This window comes from Alligator sinensis, unplaced genomic scaffold (genome assembly GCF_000455745.1).
Source record: "Alligator sinensis unplaced genomic scaffold, ASM45574v1 scaffold177_1, whole genome shotgun sequence".
Classification (NCBI taxonomy): Eukaryota; Metazoa; Chordata; order Crocodylia; family Alligatoridae; genus Alligator; species Alligator sinensis.
Window position 1 is genome coordinate 762,730 of NW_005842269.1, and position 18,713 is coordinate 781,442.

Sequence of the window (18,713 nt, forward strand, 5' to 3'; positions counted from 1 at the left end):
GCCTCATGCCCCACACCCCCACCCCATGCCCCCAACGGTGTGGGGAGACAACCAATCAGAGTTCTCCATGAGCATTACTGACAGACAGACACACACACAGACAGATGGACTAAGCCCTTCATATATATAGAATTGTTCCTTTCCACACCCCCGATAGTATATTTTTTAGGATATGATCCCAGCTCTGCAACTTCCCCTATTTTTATAGTTACATGTAATTTTTTACCACTTTCATAATACTTTGAATTGTTCCCTCCACCCCCCACCCCATTTGTCACTGTAATAGCAGAAGTGTCTCCCTGCTTCTTTCTGCTCAGGAAAGTGGTAACAAAAATTATCCCCAACTTTGTGAAGAACTGTCCTATTTAAACAAAACATTTTAGCACCCATGTAAAGTCCTGCTTTTAATTGACCTAACACTAAACTGAGAGCTGTAGCAAGCTGAATTCAGTCCAGAGTTTATGTTCATGGAACCTGATATTCAGCAGTAGGCACTGGGAGCCATGATGTAGGAAATTAAATAGCTTAATGTGCAGGGTGCATACCCTTTTTCTACTATTGGGCTAGGAGAAGCCCAGCACAAAGCAGGTGCAGAGTGAAGGTGAGAAGTGTTGAAGTACCACCTCCTCTACTCTAGGTCTGAAAAGCTACATCTTTCCCATGAAAATTCCAAGGTGATCAGGGAGCAACAACAAACTTGTACCCTAGCTGCAGCTCAAGGATATAGGCTGCTGGAAGGAGATATAACTTACATTTTCCTGCAGCCTCGATAAATCTAGTCTGGCATCTAAGTTAAACATTGCTGAACACGATTAGCAAAACTCACATCTTTCTGTTGCCTATGCTATATGAATCTTAAGTACATTGCCCTCTCCACAGGCACCAAAGGATGCCATTTGCTGATGAGGGATTCACTTGTCTGGTCAGTCAAATAATGACACTGGGGGGGGTGGACCAGGATCAAACTGTTTGAATATGCATAATGTCATAGCTCTATTAGATCACAGCATCTCCTGGGTGCCCTGTTCCCATCTGCTTCTTAGCTAGATCTGCCCCAACCACCTTTATATATATAGCTGACAGCACGGGGCTTCCATTCCACTTTCACTCAACCAGGACAGGCTTTCTACCACCACTGGCTCATGGCCAATGTTCATTTAATGCAACTCAAAGAGTGAATAATGCCCCGACACTTCTTTTTTTTTTTTTTCGTTTAGAGACACAGTCAACTTGAAACATAGTTCTTTTCAAACAACTTCGATAAAAGTTATTTTGAGGACCACAGCTGTTGCTGAGTCTCCATGACCATTTTTGTGGTTTTTAAGCAAGTTTTTCCAACCATTCTAAATGTTTTTGCCCATCTGTTGCACTTTGTAAAATTCATGAAAATGAGAAAATACAGGAAGTGGCTATGAACAAAACATCAAATGCACAAAGTAACAGAGTTTTTCTTTCTTTCACCACTTCTGGTGATTATAATCTTAGTTGGCCATTTGAAACAGTAGTAGATAAACATAATGAGCAATATAAACAAGAACTTGACAATGGCTCTCTAATTCATCTATTTGTGATATAGATTGTGAAGGGATATGTGATATAATTGAAACCAATGATACAGTGGAAACTGTTTGTGTTTACTTTGTGGCAAGCTTCACCTGAATCCTGTCACTTGCTAGTGCAGAGGACGAGTTTCCGTGGCATCCTCAGATACATAAAAAAAAAGAAGCTTTATTTGTTGAAATACAACAGAATGGAATTTTCCAAGGAGATGTTTGCATATCCTTAACCTTACATGCTGGAGGTTGAACTCAGTAGAACATCTCACTGGGTACATCTACATGTGTGCTTTACTGTGGAGTTGATTAATTAGCTCTGCAGTAAAGCATCTACATGCGTGCCAGTATTAGGACACAGTAAATTAATTAACTCCACCATTGGATAGTACTGTCTGGGACAGTACTATCTTATGGCAGAGTCATTTACTGTGCTGAAATCCACGTGTGGACATTGACCAGGACCCCGGCAGTTTGAGCCGGGGAGGACAGGCTCAGGGAGTCAGCTACATGGCTCCACAGTTGCAGCACTCTCATCCCCCAGCCAACCCCTCCACTGCCTGACACTGCCACCAAAGCCCGGGGCTGACCCCCCTCAAGCCTGCTGCCAGCCTGGGGCTGCTCTGCCCCAGCTCAAACTGCTGTGCTTCCGAGCACACATACAGATGTCCATTTCTGACCTTAATGGCACATGTAGATGTACCCACTGTGTATAAAATTAAGCACACAGTCTTGATAGGACAGAAGTCTAAAAGAGTTATGAATCCATCTCAGTCACTCATAATGAATAACACTGGGAGCATCTACACAAGACGTTTATTGCGGATCTGACTAATGAGCATCAGCATCTACTTGTGCAGTGATATTAGGCCAGAGTAAACTAATTAACTCCACCACTGGATAGTACTGCCCATCACAAGTGATATCCTACTATTTATACCTTATTTATTCTGCTGCAACACACATGTAGACTCTGACCAGAACTGGCTGGGGCATGAGGGTGCTACAGCATGAGGCTGCCTGCTGGATAGCCCTTCATTGTAGCACCCTCGTGCCCGAGCCAGCCCTACCACAGCACATTGAGTCAAGCCAGAGCAGCCCTAGGCTGACAGGCTAACCCCAAGGGCCCCCTGCCAGCTAGGGCTGTTCCGCCCCACCACAAGGTGCTGCAGTCCCAGGCGCATGTGTAAGTGCTGCACCCAGGATCAATACCATCTAGTGCAAACTGTGCTGCACCTTATTAATTTCACGTGTAGATGTACCCACTGAGAGTACAGTGTCCTTTCAGTTATTTTGAAACTCAATTTAATTTATGTTATGCTTTGTCAGAATATTATGGTTATGCAAGATTTTGTGTTGAAAGTGGATAATGCTCTTAGAAATTACTGTCTGGTATAAGCTGGGCATTTTGAAACTAGTTGAGCGCAGCTGAGGCCTTTGGCACTTGATGTGTGGGATGCGATTAACATGTGAAATAAGCCTAATAATTGATTTTGCATAATTAGATAGTCAGATTAAAGGCATCTCTCAGAGTTCATGTTTTTAGGATGCTTGACCATGACTGTATTGTGTTCATTTCAGTAGGCTACCTCCATTATAAGTAATAAGGTGGCAAATCTACAGCCATGTAGTACATAGCACCCTGACAATATCCAACTGATTATTGACATCTAAACTATTTTTGTATCTTTCTACAATTTTAATAACCATGACATTTGAATCTGTTTTATTTACACTGTAGTAAGAGTACTTGAAAGGTTAGGTATTTTGTCCTGAAATGCTTCTGTTTCTTTCTTTCCTCCATATGCCTCATATTTTATTTCTGGCATAAAATAGAACTTTAACACAATGACACCATTGCACAATGTGATTTTTAATTTCTTCATCTCATGCATATGGAGACACTTGTAGTCCTACAAATTATTTCGCAAGCTAGATATAAACTGGAGGTTAGTAGTGCCACTTTTGAAATATATTTTAAAATCAGATATATTTTTTCTCTATTTTAGGTTCTGATTTTACATGGCTGCCTACAGGAGCAGTTCTTCAACACTATAAGGACAAATCATTATTTGTTCAGACTTTCCCTAAGTTTCAGAACATGACCTAGAAAAAAGTGAGTTTTTGTATTTTATATTTGTTTATGTTCAGTTCTGAAAATGTTGGGAGAGGTATTTTGAAGCAAAGGGTTGGACTGGAACTTTTTGCTCTTTTGGGAAGTTTATGGAATATATTCCTTTGCCTAGATTTTTAAAATTTGCAATCTTATTCTTCAAAATCCTGGCTTATTAGCTGACAGTGGGATCCCCTCTCAGACTTTTTAAAAGAGTTCAAGGCATCTCTCAACATGCTCAAGCTCTCAACAGCTGTCAAACACTATTGTTTGATATATGTAATCCTCTATGCAAAATCCTCTCTAGGTGACGACTGCCAAGTTGAAATTTTGGTTTCTGTGTGAAAATTTTATTCATTCTCAGATCATACATCTAAGATTTCTGTAGTTCTTCACTCATTGTCCATGCATTGTACACATTCATCCCTGTCTCTCCCCTTGCAGTGGTGGGACACCATAGTCCTTATCCCCCTACTTTGCTTGTGGTAGGCTTGGCTGATTTTGATGTCCCTAGGCAATATGACTTGTAGTTGTGTGATGGGATTAATTATGTAGTTTTAGGAATACATTAGACAAGCACTTATATGGAATGGCTTGGATAAGGTTCATACTGGCTTGAGCAAGGGATTGGACTAGATGACCTCTGGAGGTCCCTTCCAGCCTTACTTTTCTATGATCCTATAATTAGATTTCTTTTTGTCTTACCATAGATGGCAGATAACATTGACTGGATACAAAGCCAAAGGGGACTCTGTAAAGTGGAACATTATTTACCCGGACATGAAAATGAACAAAACTGGACAGTAAGAAAATGTTTACTTTTCATATTTTATACATTTATTTTCCTTAAAAGAACAGGAAAGAGAAATTGCTAACAAAAGCACAACACAAACTATGAAAAGTGAATTGTCTCTGTGTGTTTATATTCAGTTCACCAGAGAATTTATTAGTAAACAGGGTGCTCTGCTGTGCAATTAGTTTGATTGAAAACTAATGTTTGCAATGGTATATCCCAAATTTAGACTCCTTTGAACTGTATATTCTGTATCTTTCATCATGGGTAGATCTAGAATTTTGAAAAGCGGGGTGCAGATGGTGAGGTGCATCATCACATATAAAACAACACATATTCTTCTCGAGTTAAAAAAATAGAAGCTTTACTAATAAACTAGGTGCCTAGGGCTGTATTATCCAATTTAAGATTGAAGTAAAAACAAATATAACTTCATTGGAATGATTTAAAAACCATCTGCAGGGCTCTGAAATAGGAGCTTCAGGAGCAGCTAACAGAAAGCAAAATTTTAGAACAAAGGCTAGCTTGAGCAGGGAAAACAGTGGGTGCATCTATGTGAGATGCTTTAATGCGCAGTAGTGTAGTTCACTGCACAGTGAACAAGCATGTCTATACATGTGCAGTAAACTTCATTCCTTGTGAGTAAATTTGCTGCCCACAAATTCAAGTAGCAAATTTACTCACGAGTAGTTACTGCACAGTAATGCACATGTAGATGCTGACCAAGAGCAAATTTGCTCCCAGTCAGTCCTGCCACTAGGGGGGATAGCCTTAGCTCAGGCCTAGGGCCCTGGGGTTGGGAGCCTCTCCTGCCCCAGGGCTGGACTGCCTCTATGCCTGCCGCAGCCTTAGGCCCTTAAAAACCTGCACGCATTTTAAGCCCTGGAAAACAAAAGCAGGGAACCTGGGGTGACTGTTGGCCTCTGCTCCCCCTGCACAGGCCACAGGCTACCTGTGGCAGCTTGCCAGCACCCCAGCCCAGCTGCAGGCAGCTCCTAGCCACCAGATCCAGCTCCAGCTGCCCACAGCCAACCCCCAGCATCCTGCCCAGACCCTGCAGGTGCTGTGGGGCATGGATGCGCCATGCAACGCTAGAACCATGTCTTGTCTCTGAGCTGGGTGCTGCAGGGAGCTGCCCAGGCCCAGCAGTACAGGGACAGCCACACAGAGGCCCAGAGAGCTGGCGTGGGAGGCCCAATGGCATCATCTCTGATGCCACACCCCACCACCCAGGACCTCAACTGGCAGAGGAGACTATCAACCTTGTGGTGCTGTGGGGAGAGGTGGAGGTGCAGCAGCAGTTCATGCAGGGCAGGCATTCCAATGTGCATGTTTAGAAGGGGCTGTCAAGCTGGATGTGGGGGCACTGGCACAACTGGTTGGTGCAGCAGTCATACATAATGGTCAAGGTCTTGTAGGCACAGTGTGTTATGATCACTGACCACAACTCTCAGTTGGGGGGTGCCCATAAGTCCATGCCCTTTATGCAGCAGCTGACTAACATCCTTGCGCCCCAGGACCCAGGCCTCAAGTGTGCTGTGTAGCACTGGCAGCCTGTCCAAGCCCCCACTCTGGCCTGGCAGCCACAGTGATGTGCCACTGGGGGAGGGCCCCTAGAGCTGCCTGCAACCTGTCCCACTGATCTCCTCTCCCCCAGCCTCCACCAGCAGCTTGGGGAGCCCAGGCCAATGCCTGCACCAACAGCTCTGAGACCTCAGCCCCAGCCATGAGGCATGACCAGCCATGTCACTGCCGGATGCCAGCTTCTCCCCAGGGGGGCCCTGGCCTTGGGTTTCACATGCTGCACTCCACTGTCTGCTGGGAGCCACATGCCATCACTGCCAGCCAGAACCAACCAGGGCCACCGGGCACGCCAGCTATGCCAATATGGTAAGCCACACACTGAGGGAAGGCCTTCCCTGGCCCAGCCCCTACCCCTGGTCCCCAGCCCCTGGCCTCTGGCCTGGGCCCTGCCCTCCTGTCTGCCCAGCCTGGCCACAATCCGCTGGCCCCCTGGCCTCCTCCCCCACAGCAAGTAGGGAGGCAGGAGACAGTGCAAAACTTTATTGAGCAGCCTGTGCCCCCACAGCTAGATGGGCATGGGCCTCTCACACCCTGAGAAATGCATTGATGCTGGTGGCAATGTTCTTCTTGACTGTGGGGGAAACGTATGTGTAGTGCAGCCACAGGTAGCCCTCCATGTGGTGGCTGAGGCTGCAGAGGAACTCGGGCTTGCCCCCCACACCATCAAAGCTCAGAGTCCCATGACAGGGGCCCAGGGCACCATGGCACATGCATCTGGGGCACCATGGCATCAGCAGAAGCAAGGCATAGTGGGTCAGGCACCCTCAGTCTGCACAAACATCTCCTTGTGCAGTGCCCGAGACACATACTGGGAGGCATGCTTGGGGCACAGAGCAGCTGGGGGTGGGGGCAGGGGGCAGGTGGGAATCTGGCCCTGGGATGCCTCCCTAGAGAGGACCCCTGTAGGGAAGGTGGAAGCATCAACAGCTCCATGTCCCAGTCATCAGGGAGCCCCATATTCCCCCAAGCCTGGGTGTCATGGGCTTGGTGGCAGCACAGGAGACAGGCTAGCCTGCAGAAGAGGAAGGGTGGGGAGCAGGGTATGAACACAAGGCAGCAGGTGCTGCCAAGATTCAGGTTTGTCCTGGCGTGGGAATGGGGTGAGGGAGGCAGACTACCTGCAGCCAGCACTCAACAGCCCACTGGCCCCTGGGGAGCAAGTGAGAACAGGCGGCTTGGCCAGCAGCCACCTGGGCCTACACCTGCCTGGCTGATTTACCATGGTTCATTGGCACCCGTGCATGCACAACTCCCGATTTGAGGCCAGGTAGTGCATGGGCCCCTAGTAAGAGCATCTTATCTCAGAAATGTTGCAAGCTCTCACAATCAGCTTCTCTCTCATGACTCTGCAGACCCTCCACCTGAATGCAGGGGAGAGGCTGCAGTTGACAGCCAGGATGAAGCCTCAGGGTCACTGCCACCCACAGCCAGGGCCCTGCAGATGCACCAGCTCTGCAGGAGGAGGGCCCAGGGTTGGAACCTCCTCCTGGCCCAGCTGGTGACAGCCATGGAGGATCAGCTTGCGGATGCATGGATGTGGAGGGTGGAGGACATCACCCACCAGGAAAGGTGGTGGGTAGAGGACATTGCTCACAAGGACACATGGGAATTCAGGGCACAGCTACTGGCCCTGGAGCAGGACCACATGGAGGCCCGAAGGGACCAGGTTGCACTCATGGCCAGGGCAGTGGAGACCACAGAGGAGGACCATCAGGTGCTAGACACCATCCTGGCCCTGGTGGGTGCCTTCGTGCCACTCAATACCCTGCCACCAATCACAGCCCTGCGTACCCCCTGGCAGTTGGCCCCCACCCAGCAGCACAGCCCCCTCATAGGCCTAGGCAGAGGTCCAGAATCACCTCCACTGAGCAGGATCCCCTATTCCGGCCCGCCACCCTGGGTCCCCCACCACCCAGCCCCTGCTGCCTGGGTCCAGGCCCAGCACTCATCCTGGCACCATGAGGGCACGGAGCCAGAGTTGCCTGCAGCAGGGCCAGGACTGTGTGCTGGCCCTGACAGCCCTGGCAACCAACTGCTGGAGGAGCCACCTGCACTAGGGGATGAGCCATCACCATTTCCCCTGGGTGAGCCCCCTGCCCACCAGACTCACTGTAGCATGCGCACCCATGAGGGTACAGCCGGAGGCCAGGGTGCTGGCTGTGTGTCCTCAGGCTCTGCCCCCTTAGGTGCCCCCACCACATGGCCACCCACGCTGGGAGTTCATGCACACAACCATAGCACTTCACTTGTTGTAAATAGCTTGCACTGAGAAGAGGGTGTTTTATTGCTGGTGGAGGGGGTGGATGATGATGGGGCTCTGTTGCTGGGGAGGGAGGGAGGGAGTTCAGACGGGCTCTCTTGTTGAGTGGGGAGGGGAGATCTGTTTGTTGTGAGGTCAAGAAAGTATTTTCCTGAGAACTGTCTGCAGTGAGCATGGTGCTGAGGGTGGATGATGGGGTCTGTGGGTGGCTGTCCAGGCAGGCTACAGCAGGAAGTGCAAGAGAAAGTGGTCAGCCAGTGCCTCTCACAGCTGATGCCTTGACTTCCGCTGGCAGGTGTGCAGCTTGCCTGGGGCCTCGGTGGCTGGGGCCAGTAGGGCCAGCACCATGGCCAGCAGGAGCCTGGACACTGGGCATTGTTGCCAAGGGCAGGGGATGGAGCAGCCATGGCATGAGGAGGCAGTCGCTGCATGCGGGCCCCCAGCCAGAAAAGTGGTTGGCCAGGGAGCAAGGAGTGAGGCTGCCTTTTGAAGATGGCTGCCGGCTGCTGTCAGGTGCAGCTGGAGACTCAAGCAGCAGGGGCCCATTGTAGGGCTGCAGGAAATGGGAGCAGTTTACAGCTAGGAGCAGCAAAATCTGTTCCCACATCCTTGTACATGTAGATGCCTGTCCTGGACCATTTACTCATGAGTAATATACTTGCAAGTAAACTGGTCCTGGATTAAATGCAAGTGTAGATGCACCCAGAGCATGTTTACACATGCATTTACAGCAGCCTAAATATACTACACAATAAGTAAGCAGGAATAGGCCAGCATCTACATGTGCAGGTGTTAAAGCACATTAACACTGTGTGTATGGACTGTCTTGGGACACACAAAGTTACTGCACAGTAACACGTTTACACATGCATTACTGCACAGTAATTAATCAGATATAAATTCGTTACCTGCATGGCACAGATATAAAATTTACACTCAAGTTGGTGTAAGTCACCATACTTACTGCACAGTACGTAAATACTAAAAGATTCCTATTCAGGAGAATAAATATTTACATTTATGAATAAATATAAATATGTCTGTTATTGGTTTCACTGGTGGAAATCTAAATTCACTCATCTCGTGATAAGGGGCATGATTCTTTATTTGTGTAAATCCAAACTAACTCCACTGAACTCACCAGACTTACTCTGAGTTAGACTCAGAAGATGCATTTCCTGGGTGCAAGGGCTAGGAATTCACCAGAATTACCAATATTTACAGAATAAGATATGTGTGTATAAGGTTGACAGAAATGGATCCACAGAGAATTTGTGGCACATTCAAAAGCAGAAAGCAAAATCATAGTGAAAGTTGTTGTTATTCTTGGCTTTTGTTAGATTGACTCCACACACATTTTCTATCCATTTAGACTTAGGGGGGTTGTACACTTTCCATTTTGCTGACAGTTTCAGGTTCATTTGACTCTCTAAATAATGTTACAGGCAAAGATCAACATGAAACCAGCAGGCTGTTGCAAAGCTCTTTGTATAACGGATCAATTTACTAGGTTTCAATCTGTTTGGAATGAAACTAGATACAGTAGATGTGAACATACTGGAACTTTTCATTTGTGGGATGAAACTAACAGTAAGAGAGATGAGGGATAATGAGGGGAGGCAGAAGGATGAAAGATACACAAACCTGGAATAGTTTTCCTTGCATTTAATCTTTATTTTATTGTTGGTATAGGTTATATGCCTGTGAGCTTACAGTACTTAGGAAATCATGGAGCAGAAAGGCAAGTGGTCCAAAGTGGAAGGGTGGAATGAGGATGTGTATGAAAGGAGACCCACAAGGAGGAAGGATAAGAGGAAGACATGGTCTTGTACATATATACACATATGTATGTGTAGTTGTGTGGGAATATCTATATTCATTTCCATATCTATCTATTTGGATAGATAGATAGATGATGTAGATGTAGCTGTAGATGTTATCTACACATACACATATAGACAGAGCTCTGTCACCAAAAGTATAGTAATGTCCCAGCCCCAGCACATGGCTGCCCCACCCCAGCGCCAGCCCTTTAAGGAAAAAAAAAAATCAAAAACCCTGGACTCACCTTTGCCTGCCTGGTGGGGGGCAATCCCCGCTTCCCCACCCACTGCACCATGCCACATAGCGGGCTCTTCCATGAGCCCCCCGAAACCCCAAGGCCACTGCAGGAGCTGGTGAGTTCTGGGGTTTTTTTCAGTTTTTTTATTCTTAAAGGGCCAGGAGCTGAGGTGGGCAGGGCAGCCATGGGGGGGCTGGGACAGTGGGGGGGAGGGCTTGGGGGCTCGTGCAGAGCCCCCCATGCAACATGGGCCAGTGGGGAGCATAGGGCGTCACCTCCCCACCCAGCAGCACCCAATGAGTGGAGCTTTTTTTTAAAGCACTGGCAGCTGGGTGGGTGGGACAGCCATGGATGGGGGCTGGGGGAGCAGGTAGGGAATGGGGCCTGGAAGGGGTCCCCCCCATAGTCCCCTCCCCCCTCTCCTGCCCCCTACTTACCAGCTCTGAGTCCAGCTCCAGCTCCATGCTGCAGCAGGCGGGGACTGCCGAAATCATCGAAGCTGTCTGAATCTTTTCTGAAGATCTGGAGAGCTTTGAATCAATTCAGACCTTTTTATTGGTCCCCTGATTCTATTTGGATTTGGAGATTTGGCCACCGAATCTGGCTGGATCTCCTCTGAATCAAATCAGCACCCGAAGCTTCGCACAGCCCTAATATGAATGAGATGGTACCAGTGGTGGAAAATACTGTGGGCATGTCTACAAAAGATGCTTTACTGCTCAGCCGACTAATTTGCTATGCAGTAAAGCATCACCATCTACACATGCACAACAATTAGGGTGCAGGAGACTATTTACTGTGCTGCTGGATAATCCTGTCTGTACAAGTGTTATCCAGCAGTGCAGTAAATTACTGCGCTTAAATGCACGTATAGACGGTGTTGTCAGGATTAGTTTACTCCAGCTCAAATTGAACCAGAATATATTCAGTCACATTAATTCCCCATGTAGACATGCCCTGTGATGTAGCAGGGGAGTGGGGAGCCCCTTAGAACAAGTCACTGAAACTCAACACCAACTACTTCTACTGACCACATCTACAGTGGATACGGCACCAACCAGACTCCTGATATGCTCTTCAAACCAGCACTGGACCTAGTGCTAAATCTGGAGAGATTCTTCAGGTGCAGGCTCTTCATAGGCCAAAGTCTACAGCCTGGAGGGGATTTCCCCAACATACTGCTGCTAGAAACTTGTGCTAGCTGGTTCAAAGGAAGAAGTAAACACCTGTGGCACTTCAACTCATACCACTATTGGCCAGGTATTAAAGGGATACTATCAAAATGAAAGCTAGGTCTCTGAACAATGGCCCGCATATGTTTACTCATGTAAGTAATCACATTCCAGTCGATGAGACTAAGTCACAAAGTTAAGTTAGGCTTGCAGGTGCAGATCGTTGGGTAATTTTAAAAGTGAGATAAATATGGCTGGAGATACAAGTCTTGTCCCTGAATCCCTTTGCCAAGTCTCATGGTTTTATAATAACATATTCCTATGTTAAATGATTTTTTTCTCCCTTGTTGCTGTGAAAAAAAAATCCATGCACAACAGGGGTAGTGTCTGATTGCTTGAGAGTAATTACCAGAGTTAAGCATGTTATGCTGACATGACAAAAGTATTGTTACTAAGTGAACAGCAGCATGAATACAACTGCTGTGTATTTCCTTCACTCTCTACATGGGAAGCTTTCAGATCCACAGTAGGCTCCTTGCTTTGAATCTGAGGAGGTATCAAAATAGACTCATGGAAGAACTTCCTGGCTATTCACTGTGGCTGGGAACATTTTGTTCTTGAGCCCCAGGGAAAATTAGTTAAGAAATCCCTACAGTACAGACCACTGCTAGATAAATTGCCTTTGGAGCTGTGACTAGAGCATTAGTTCTTCAGCTCCACACACAGACTTGTAACTGGTGACACTAGTAAGAATCCTTATCATGAGTGAGCCAGCTACTGGAATGTGGCATCAGACACACATTACAGAGTAAGTACATTTCAGAAGGAAGGAGAAATGAGAACAGGTCAGGTTTACTACTCTTCATTCTGTTGTTGCCATTTCCTGACAGCAAACATGCTTGTCAACGCTGCCAGAAGACTAAAACTAAAAAACAGTCTCCCAGTCTTTAATAGGCATGGGAAATACTTCTTGATGAATCATGTGAATGACATTAAAGTCAAATCTACCTATGCTTTGTACCATCTGTGTGCACAGTCATTAAAACACCAATGAGGCCTTGTCATAGGCTTTTTTCAGTCTACACAGGGAACGAGGCCAGACTCCTTCCAAATACTGTCGCTGATCTAACTCTTACCCAATTCACCAAGAGTCTTTTTATTCACATCATTAGGTGAGTCTGCACTAGAAGTGAGGGGTAGTTCTTCCTTCACTTTACTCACCTAAATGAGTACACCTAAATGGCAGTTGCAAGTGTAAGTGCCATTTTTGTGATTTTAATTGTGGGCAGTGTTCATGCACAAGCATTGCACAAGTGCCCAGGTGGCTCCTGAGCATGCTCAGTAGGACTGCCCTGGCTGGATAGGTGCACAGTTCTGTAAGCTCACCTAGATAAGTGTGTAAGACCAGGTGAATACCAAAATCATAGCTGGGAAAAATCCCAGGTGGGCAGGAGGACAATTTTATGCTTTAGCCTGATAGCAGAGTAGGAAGACCCATCCAAGGAGCAGGGAACCAAGGTTCTAGACCTATCTTATCCATAAATAGTTTGAACTTGCATCTTCCATTGCTCACCAAAGTGCCCTGGCTACTAGGCCATAGATCAGGCATTAACCAGATCCCTCTTCAGCCCTCCAGTGTAGTATTACTGGCACTTGATATGCAATTACTCATATTTTGGTACAAAAAAGGCCAGCAAAAGCTACATCAGGCCTTTACATATAACTCCTAGAATTCTGACAGGCTTTGTACTGTAAGAACCCAACTACTGGGGAAATTAACCATTGTACATTTCTGTTTTGTTTTAATCCTTAGACTGATTCAGCAAAACTTTTCAAACAAGCTGCAGCTGATCCACTTAAAATCTTGACTTGGCTCCGAAAAGACCTTGAAAGATGTGCACTTGGAATCCAGGATGTGCTGAACTCTACTGGCAAACAAAATGCTGAGGAAACTGCAAGGGAACCTTCCCTGGGTGGACACAGCCTCCAACCAGGCAATGCACCCTCACCAGGTGGTTTTAGTGTCTATGACAAGCAATTATGCATGGACATCAGATCCAACAGTGGGTCACCAGAGTTTCATTTGGAAATGAAAAATACCTTGAATAAAAAGGAGCCAAAAGACACCGAAGGTGAACTTGCTTCTGCAGAGGCCCAGCAAGATGGCGACAAGCTTTCTCTTTGTGTCAGTAGACTGTCTAACCTTGTCATTTCAATGGCACATAAAGAGATTAACGAGAAGTCAGATGGTGCCGATCAGTGCATAAACAAGTCACTTTTTGCCACTTTTGGGGAACCAGGCCACAAGTCTATTGGAGTAGGCACCGAGGAAGGCAAAAACAACCCATCAGAGAATTCAGATCAAATGAATGTTAATTTGAAGGAAACCAAGTATGAAGACAATTCATCTTCCAAGAAGAAAACATTATTTTATAAAGAAGTAAACCAACAATCTTCCAATAGAAATGAGTTTTGTCATGAAAGGGGCTCATTGTTCAATGACCAGAAACAATGCCATCATAAAAAGCGCTTTGGCCAAGATGAATTTACGAATACTCTAAGCAAAGGGATACTGGTATATGCAAATAATGTGGTTTCAGACATGATGGTCACAGTTATGAAGACCATGAAAATTCAAGCAAGTGACTCAAGCATAGCTTGTATGGTGCTGAAGAAGGTTTTACTGAAGCATTCTAAAGAGGTTGTTTCAGACTTAATAGACTCCTGCATGAAAAATTTACATAATATCACAGGGACACTTATGACCGACTCAGATTTTGTTTCAGCAGTGAAGCGTACTCTGTTCAACCAAGGAAGTCACAAGGCTGCAGAAATTGTACAAGCAATGCTGAATCATTTGCATAACACTTTAATTGTGCAAAAACCAGCAGGTGATAAGGCCCAGTCTCAAAGCCTTACGTACGCATCTGTGAAGTCAGGCTTAGAAACAGCAGATTCAAAGTCTCAGAACTTGAGGTTTGCAGCAACAAAAACTGAAACAGTGACCAAAGAAAAGGAAAAGACCTGTGCAGAAACAATAGGTAACCACATCATTAAGCAGGGGCTTACTCTGTGGCATGAAAATAAAAACAAATGCAACCTATGTTCAAAATTCCAACCTCCAACAAGCCAGGCCAGAAATAAACCACATGAAAACATACCCTTTAGTTCAGAAATTCAAGATATGCCTAAAATCTCAGCAGACTCATGGGCAAAAGACTTGATTGTGACTGCCCTGTTGTTAATACAATATCACTTAATCCAACAGGAGAACACAGGCAAGGCTTTGGCTGAAGGCAGCAGTCCTAACAAAGCAGGTACCACTGCATTTGGATTCTTCTCTCAGCAGTCCCAGGACAAAGGTGGTGACAAGAAGTTCAGGCTATCTTCAGCAAATGATCAAGATCCATCAGCCCAAGCTGATGAATCAGATTCTGAGAAGTCAGATCTTCAAAAGCAGAACCCTGAAAATGGCATGTCTAGTGCCATCTTAACGCTAATCCAGAAGTTAATCAATGAGTCTGGCTGCAAATCAGAAGGACAGCCAGGAAATTCAGCGATGGATGAACCGAACAGGGATCCTGGCAAAAATTCTGAGGGACATGCCTCTTCTGTCCATTCAGAAACTGAACAGTCCTGTGAGGATGCTATTTCTGGACTGACAAAAATGATTACCAATCAGTTTGACCTAAGAGGAAAAGAGGGGAGCAGCGGACAATTTATTGATAGCTTGGTTGATACCGTCACAAAGTTGTGTCTTATGATAGCCAAATATAGCAACCCTGAGTCTGCTCTAGCAGAGATAGGGAATGGGGAAGATGGCATGGGAGGTATGGATTCTAGGAGTCCAGGGGCAGCTGATGCTGCTTTGGGGTCAGGAGAAGACAGTGCTTCTGGTCGCAAAGTGATAGTAATGAATCAGAATCCCCCCGACAACATACATAAGAAACAGCTCTATTCCATCCTCCAGTGGGTGGCTGCCTCTCAGACAAATGTGCCGGTATTATACTTCTTGGATGAGGATGATGAGTTTCTGAATAAGGTAAGTAATGCAGCAACTGGAGAATGGTCAGGGATGTTAGAACATGGTGGCATTTAAATACTTCTGTTTTCTATTATCCTGCAGAAGACACAAGTTTAGTTGCTAAGAAAAGCTGAATTTTTGACATTTTCGCTGTCTAGACTAGTATTCAATGTAGTACTGATGGCAGTAGCTCATCACTGGTCAGAGCAGAACTTTTCTTTACAGTGCACTCTCTGCTACTTTAATTAGTCTACTTTAAATGGACCACACCACTTTGTTTCCATCACTTCCCTTTTACACTCTTAATAGTGGGAAATATTATTTTGTGAAATAAACTTTTCATGCTAAATCCATCTTATAGAAGGGTGCTAACAACTCAGAAGTTACAGATTGTATACACTCCATTTTTCTCTCTCATTAAAAATTTGGCCCATTCTTAACACCAAAAGAGTTTAAAACCCAAATTACTTTTCACTGTATTTGCTCTGTTTACTTTTTGTATTTCTCTCTGTATGAGCAATGAAAATCAGTTTCAGTCTTTGTGTACTCAGTTTTACTTTCAGGTTGCTGTGAAATTTTGCTTTATACACACAGGACATTTAAAAACAGAAATACGTATTACTTGGGTCATTTAACAGATTATTCAACCAAATCCACAGGTCAGGAGCCAGGTTTGTAGAGGTCAATAGTAACAGGTCTTGTTTCAGGTTTCATTTTCTTAATTTGTGTAATTAAGCTGGGACTGTAATGTTGTTTCATTTTCCATTTTGGGTCCAGTGCCACAAAGCTCAGGCTGAGATACAAACTTTCCCCAGTCTTAAAAGCATAGGAATCCATAACCCATTGAAGGCAATGGGAGGCCTTCATTTCCCGCACTAGAAACTAGACCAAGAACCTAAGAAAATCCAGGAGAGCCATTCCCAGTTCATGCCCATAAACAAGCACATACCCTACAGATTACTTCCACAAATTCCGCTCTATTGTTGTTTTCCATAGCCTTCAAACTATGGGTGTTCCTCCACCTGCTGTGATACTTCAGTATGACAGGTTAATGCTTAGCTTCCCCCTTACCATTGAATTTCCAGACACTTCCTTTGAGTAAATTTTTTTTTGTCTCAGTCTTGCTTTTTGGCATTTTATTTCTGTTTTCTTCATGGTGGTTTAAAAATAAATAAATAAGGAATGAAAAGGGATTTTTTTTTTCCTGGAAGTGACTATGATTGTATTGAGCAGAGAGAGGTAGTTAGCTGTGTTGGTCTGAAATCAGACAGACAGATGGCAGGGTAGAGATTTACTTTCTAAACTGAATCAGATACATAAGCTTTCATGAGCAAGAGCTCACTTCATCAGATGCTTTTATTGTCACTGTAGAGTTTAGCTAAAGTCTGCTGTCCAATTACATATGTACATAATTTTAAAAAAGGGATTTATTTCATGCCAGACTGTAATACCTTAGGAGCTAGGACATGATGCTTGCCATCAATAGTCTATGTGGGCATGGCTTGCATGGAAGAAAATCCTTAAGTACTTGAAAGGTAGCTGAGTGGTTTGGGTAAAGACACTTTTCAGAGTATAACATGTGGCACATTTTCACGTACCTTTGATTTTCTAAATGCTAAAAAAAAAAAAAAAAATCAGACCTAGAATGACTTGCCAGAAACCGGGAGGTACTTGGAGAAGGTCAGTCTAAGAAGAGCCTATCTCCAGAACCATTGTAATTTCCTTCTTCAGTGGTCTACTGTGCTATCCTTGACTCTCAGAACACAATTTGTTCTCCTTTTCATAAATAACAGATACAAAAAATGAAGCCAAATTGTTTTTCAAGAGTGATAGGTGCCAAGAAACACTTTCTTAAAATGACTTAGACAGGAGTGATCCTATGTTCAGCAGTGTACTGGACTAAATGACCTGTAGAGGTCCCTTTCAGTCCTGCTTTTCTGTTGTGCTATGAATGTAAGCATTTCTTGAACAACTGTGCTCTAAACTCAACACTTAGTTCCACAGTGCATGGCATTTTGTTTTAGGTCAAACCCTGTTCATCTCAGGAAGAGCGAGCCTCGTTCAAAATAAGTGTGTAACAAGAGTAGGATTTTGGACATTTGTAACGAGTAGCAGCTAATAAAGAGTTTTTTGATGTCCAGCCTAAATTTTCTCTTCATTAGCTTTCTCTCAATTCACCCAGTGATTTTGTCCATGTATTACACTAATTAATACATTAACATTTGTTTTAGTATTTTGTGAATGATTATCATGTCCCCACTTACCAATGACCTAACCACATTAGGGCTCTGTGCCTCTTTTCATCATCACTATTTAAGTCAGCCTCTTGCAACACTTGGCCTTTATTGTGGGATATCATAGATCTCAGAGGGGAGTGCAGAAGTAAGTGAACAAGAGGAACCTCCAATAGCCTCACCCCAGAACTGGTCCTTTAAAGAAAGATTTATGGTATGTCATCATTTGTATTTTGTTTTATTTCTCCTTTGTGCAGATTCAGCAATTGTCCTCAATAGCCATGGAGAAGGGATATAGTGTGGGGGAAATTATTCAGGCTGTGCTGAAGTATGAGAAGGAGAAGCAGCTAGAAGAAGCCCTGGGAAACATTACTCGAATGCCAGTGCTGGACTGGCTGCTTAGTAACCTGTGAGCAGGGCCATCTCTTCTCTCAACCACACCAGCAGCAACCATCCCAGCTCCACTGGATCAGGCTCACCTACCTATCACTGATTTGTAGGAGATGCTTTTATGTGTTATACTGACTCCTGCTGGGCAAGCATATGAATAAAAATAATAAAATACCTACAGAAGTCTGTTGGGAAAAAACAATTGCAAAATTCCCTTTTGATGGTCTCCATAAGTAGAATGTTAAACCTCACAGGTTGCTCCAACTGTAAAAATTCCTGTTCTGCCCACACATCCTTTTAAAGCAGACTCTGATCTAAAGGAGGGAGATTAAATAAGAGTTTTCAATGTATTTTTAGGATAATTTTTGTCAGAGCTGAGTAGTTACTATGCTTAATTCCCCCACGCACAAGCCAGTTAGTACCCTAGTTTTAACATCCCCATGACGTTAAGTATTTATATACAAATAATTGCATCAGTGGCAATTGCATTTGCAAAATCATGGGAAGGTGGGCAAAGCATGCAATAGG

At 45.0% G+C, this 18,713-nt stretch overlaps 1 protein-coding gene across 3 annotated transcripts in view; it reads left to right on the forward strand.

Moving 5' to 3' along the window:
* Window positions 1–18,323, forward strand: part of AKAP3 (A-kinase anchoring protein 3) — a 24,390-nt gene extending 6,067 nt beyond the window's left edge. For all 3 annotated transcript variants that reach the window (XM_025209114.1, XM_025209113.1, XM_025209112.1), the window contains exons 2-5: window positions 3,563–3,669; window positions 4,377–4,469; window positions 13,351–15,579; window positions 18,053–18,323. In XM_025209114.1, coding sequence (XP_025064899.1) covers window positions 4,377–4,469; window positions 13,351–15,579; window positions 18,053–18,208 — 2,478 coding nt within the window. In that variant the 5' untranslated portion in view covers window positions 3,563–3,669 and the 3' untranslated portion in view covers window positions 18,209–18,323. The remainder of the gene's footprint in view (window positions 1–3,562; window positions 3,670–4,376; window positions 4,470–13,350; window positions 15,580–18,052) is intronic.
* Window positions 18,324–18,713: the final 390 nt, after the last annotated feature.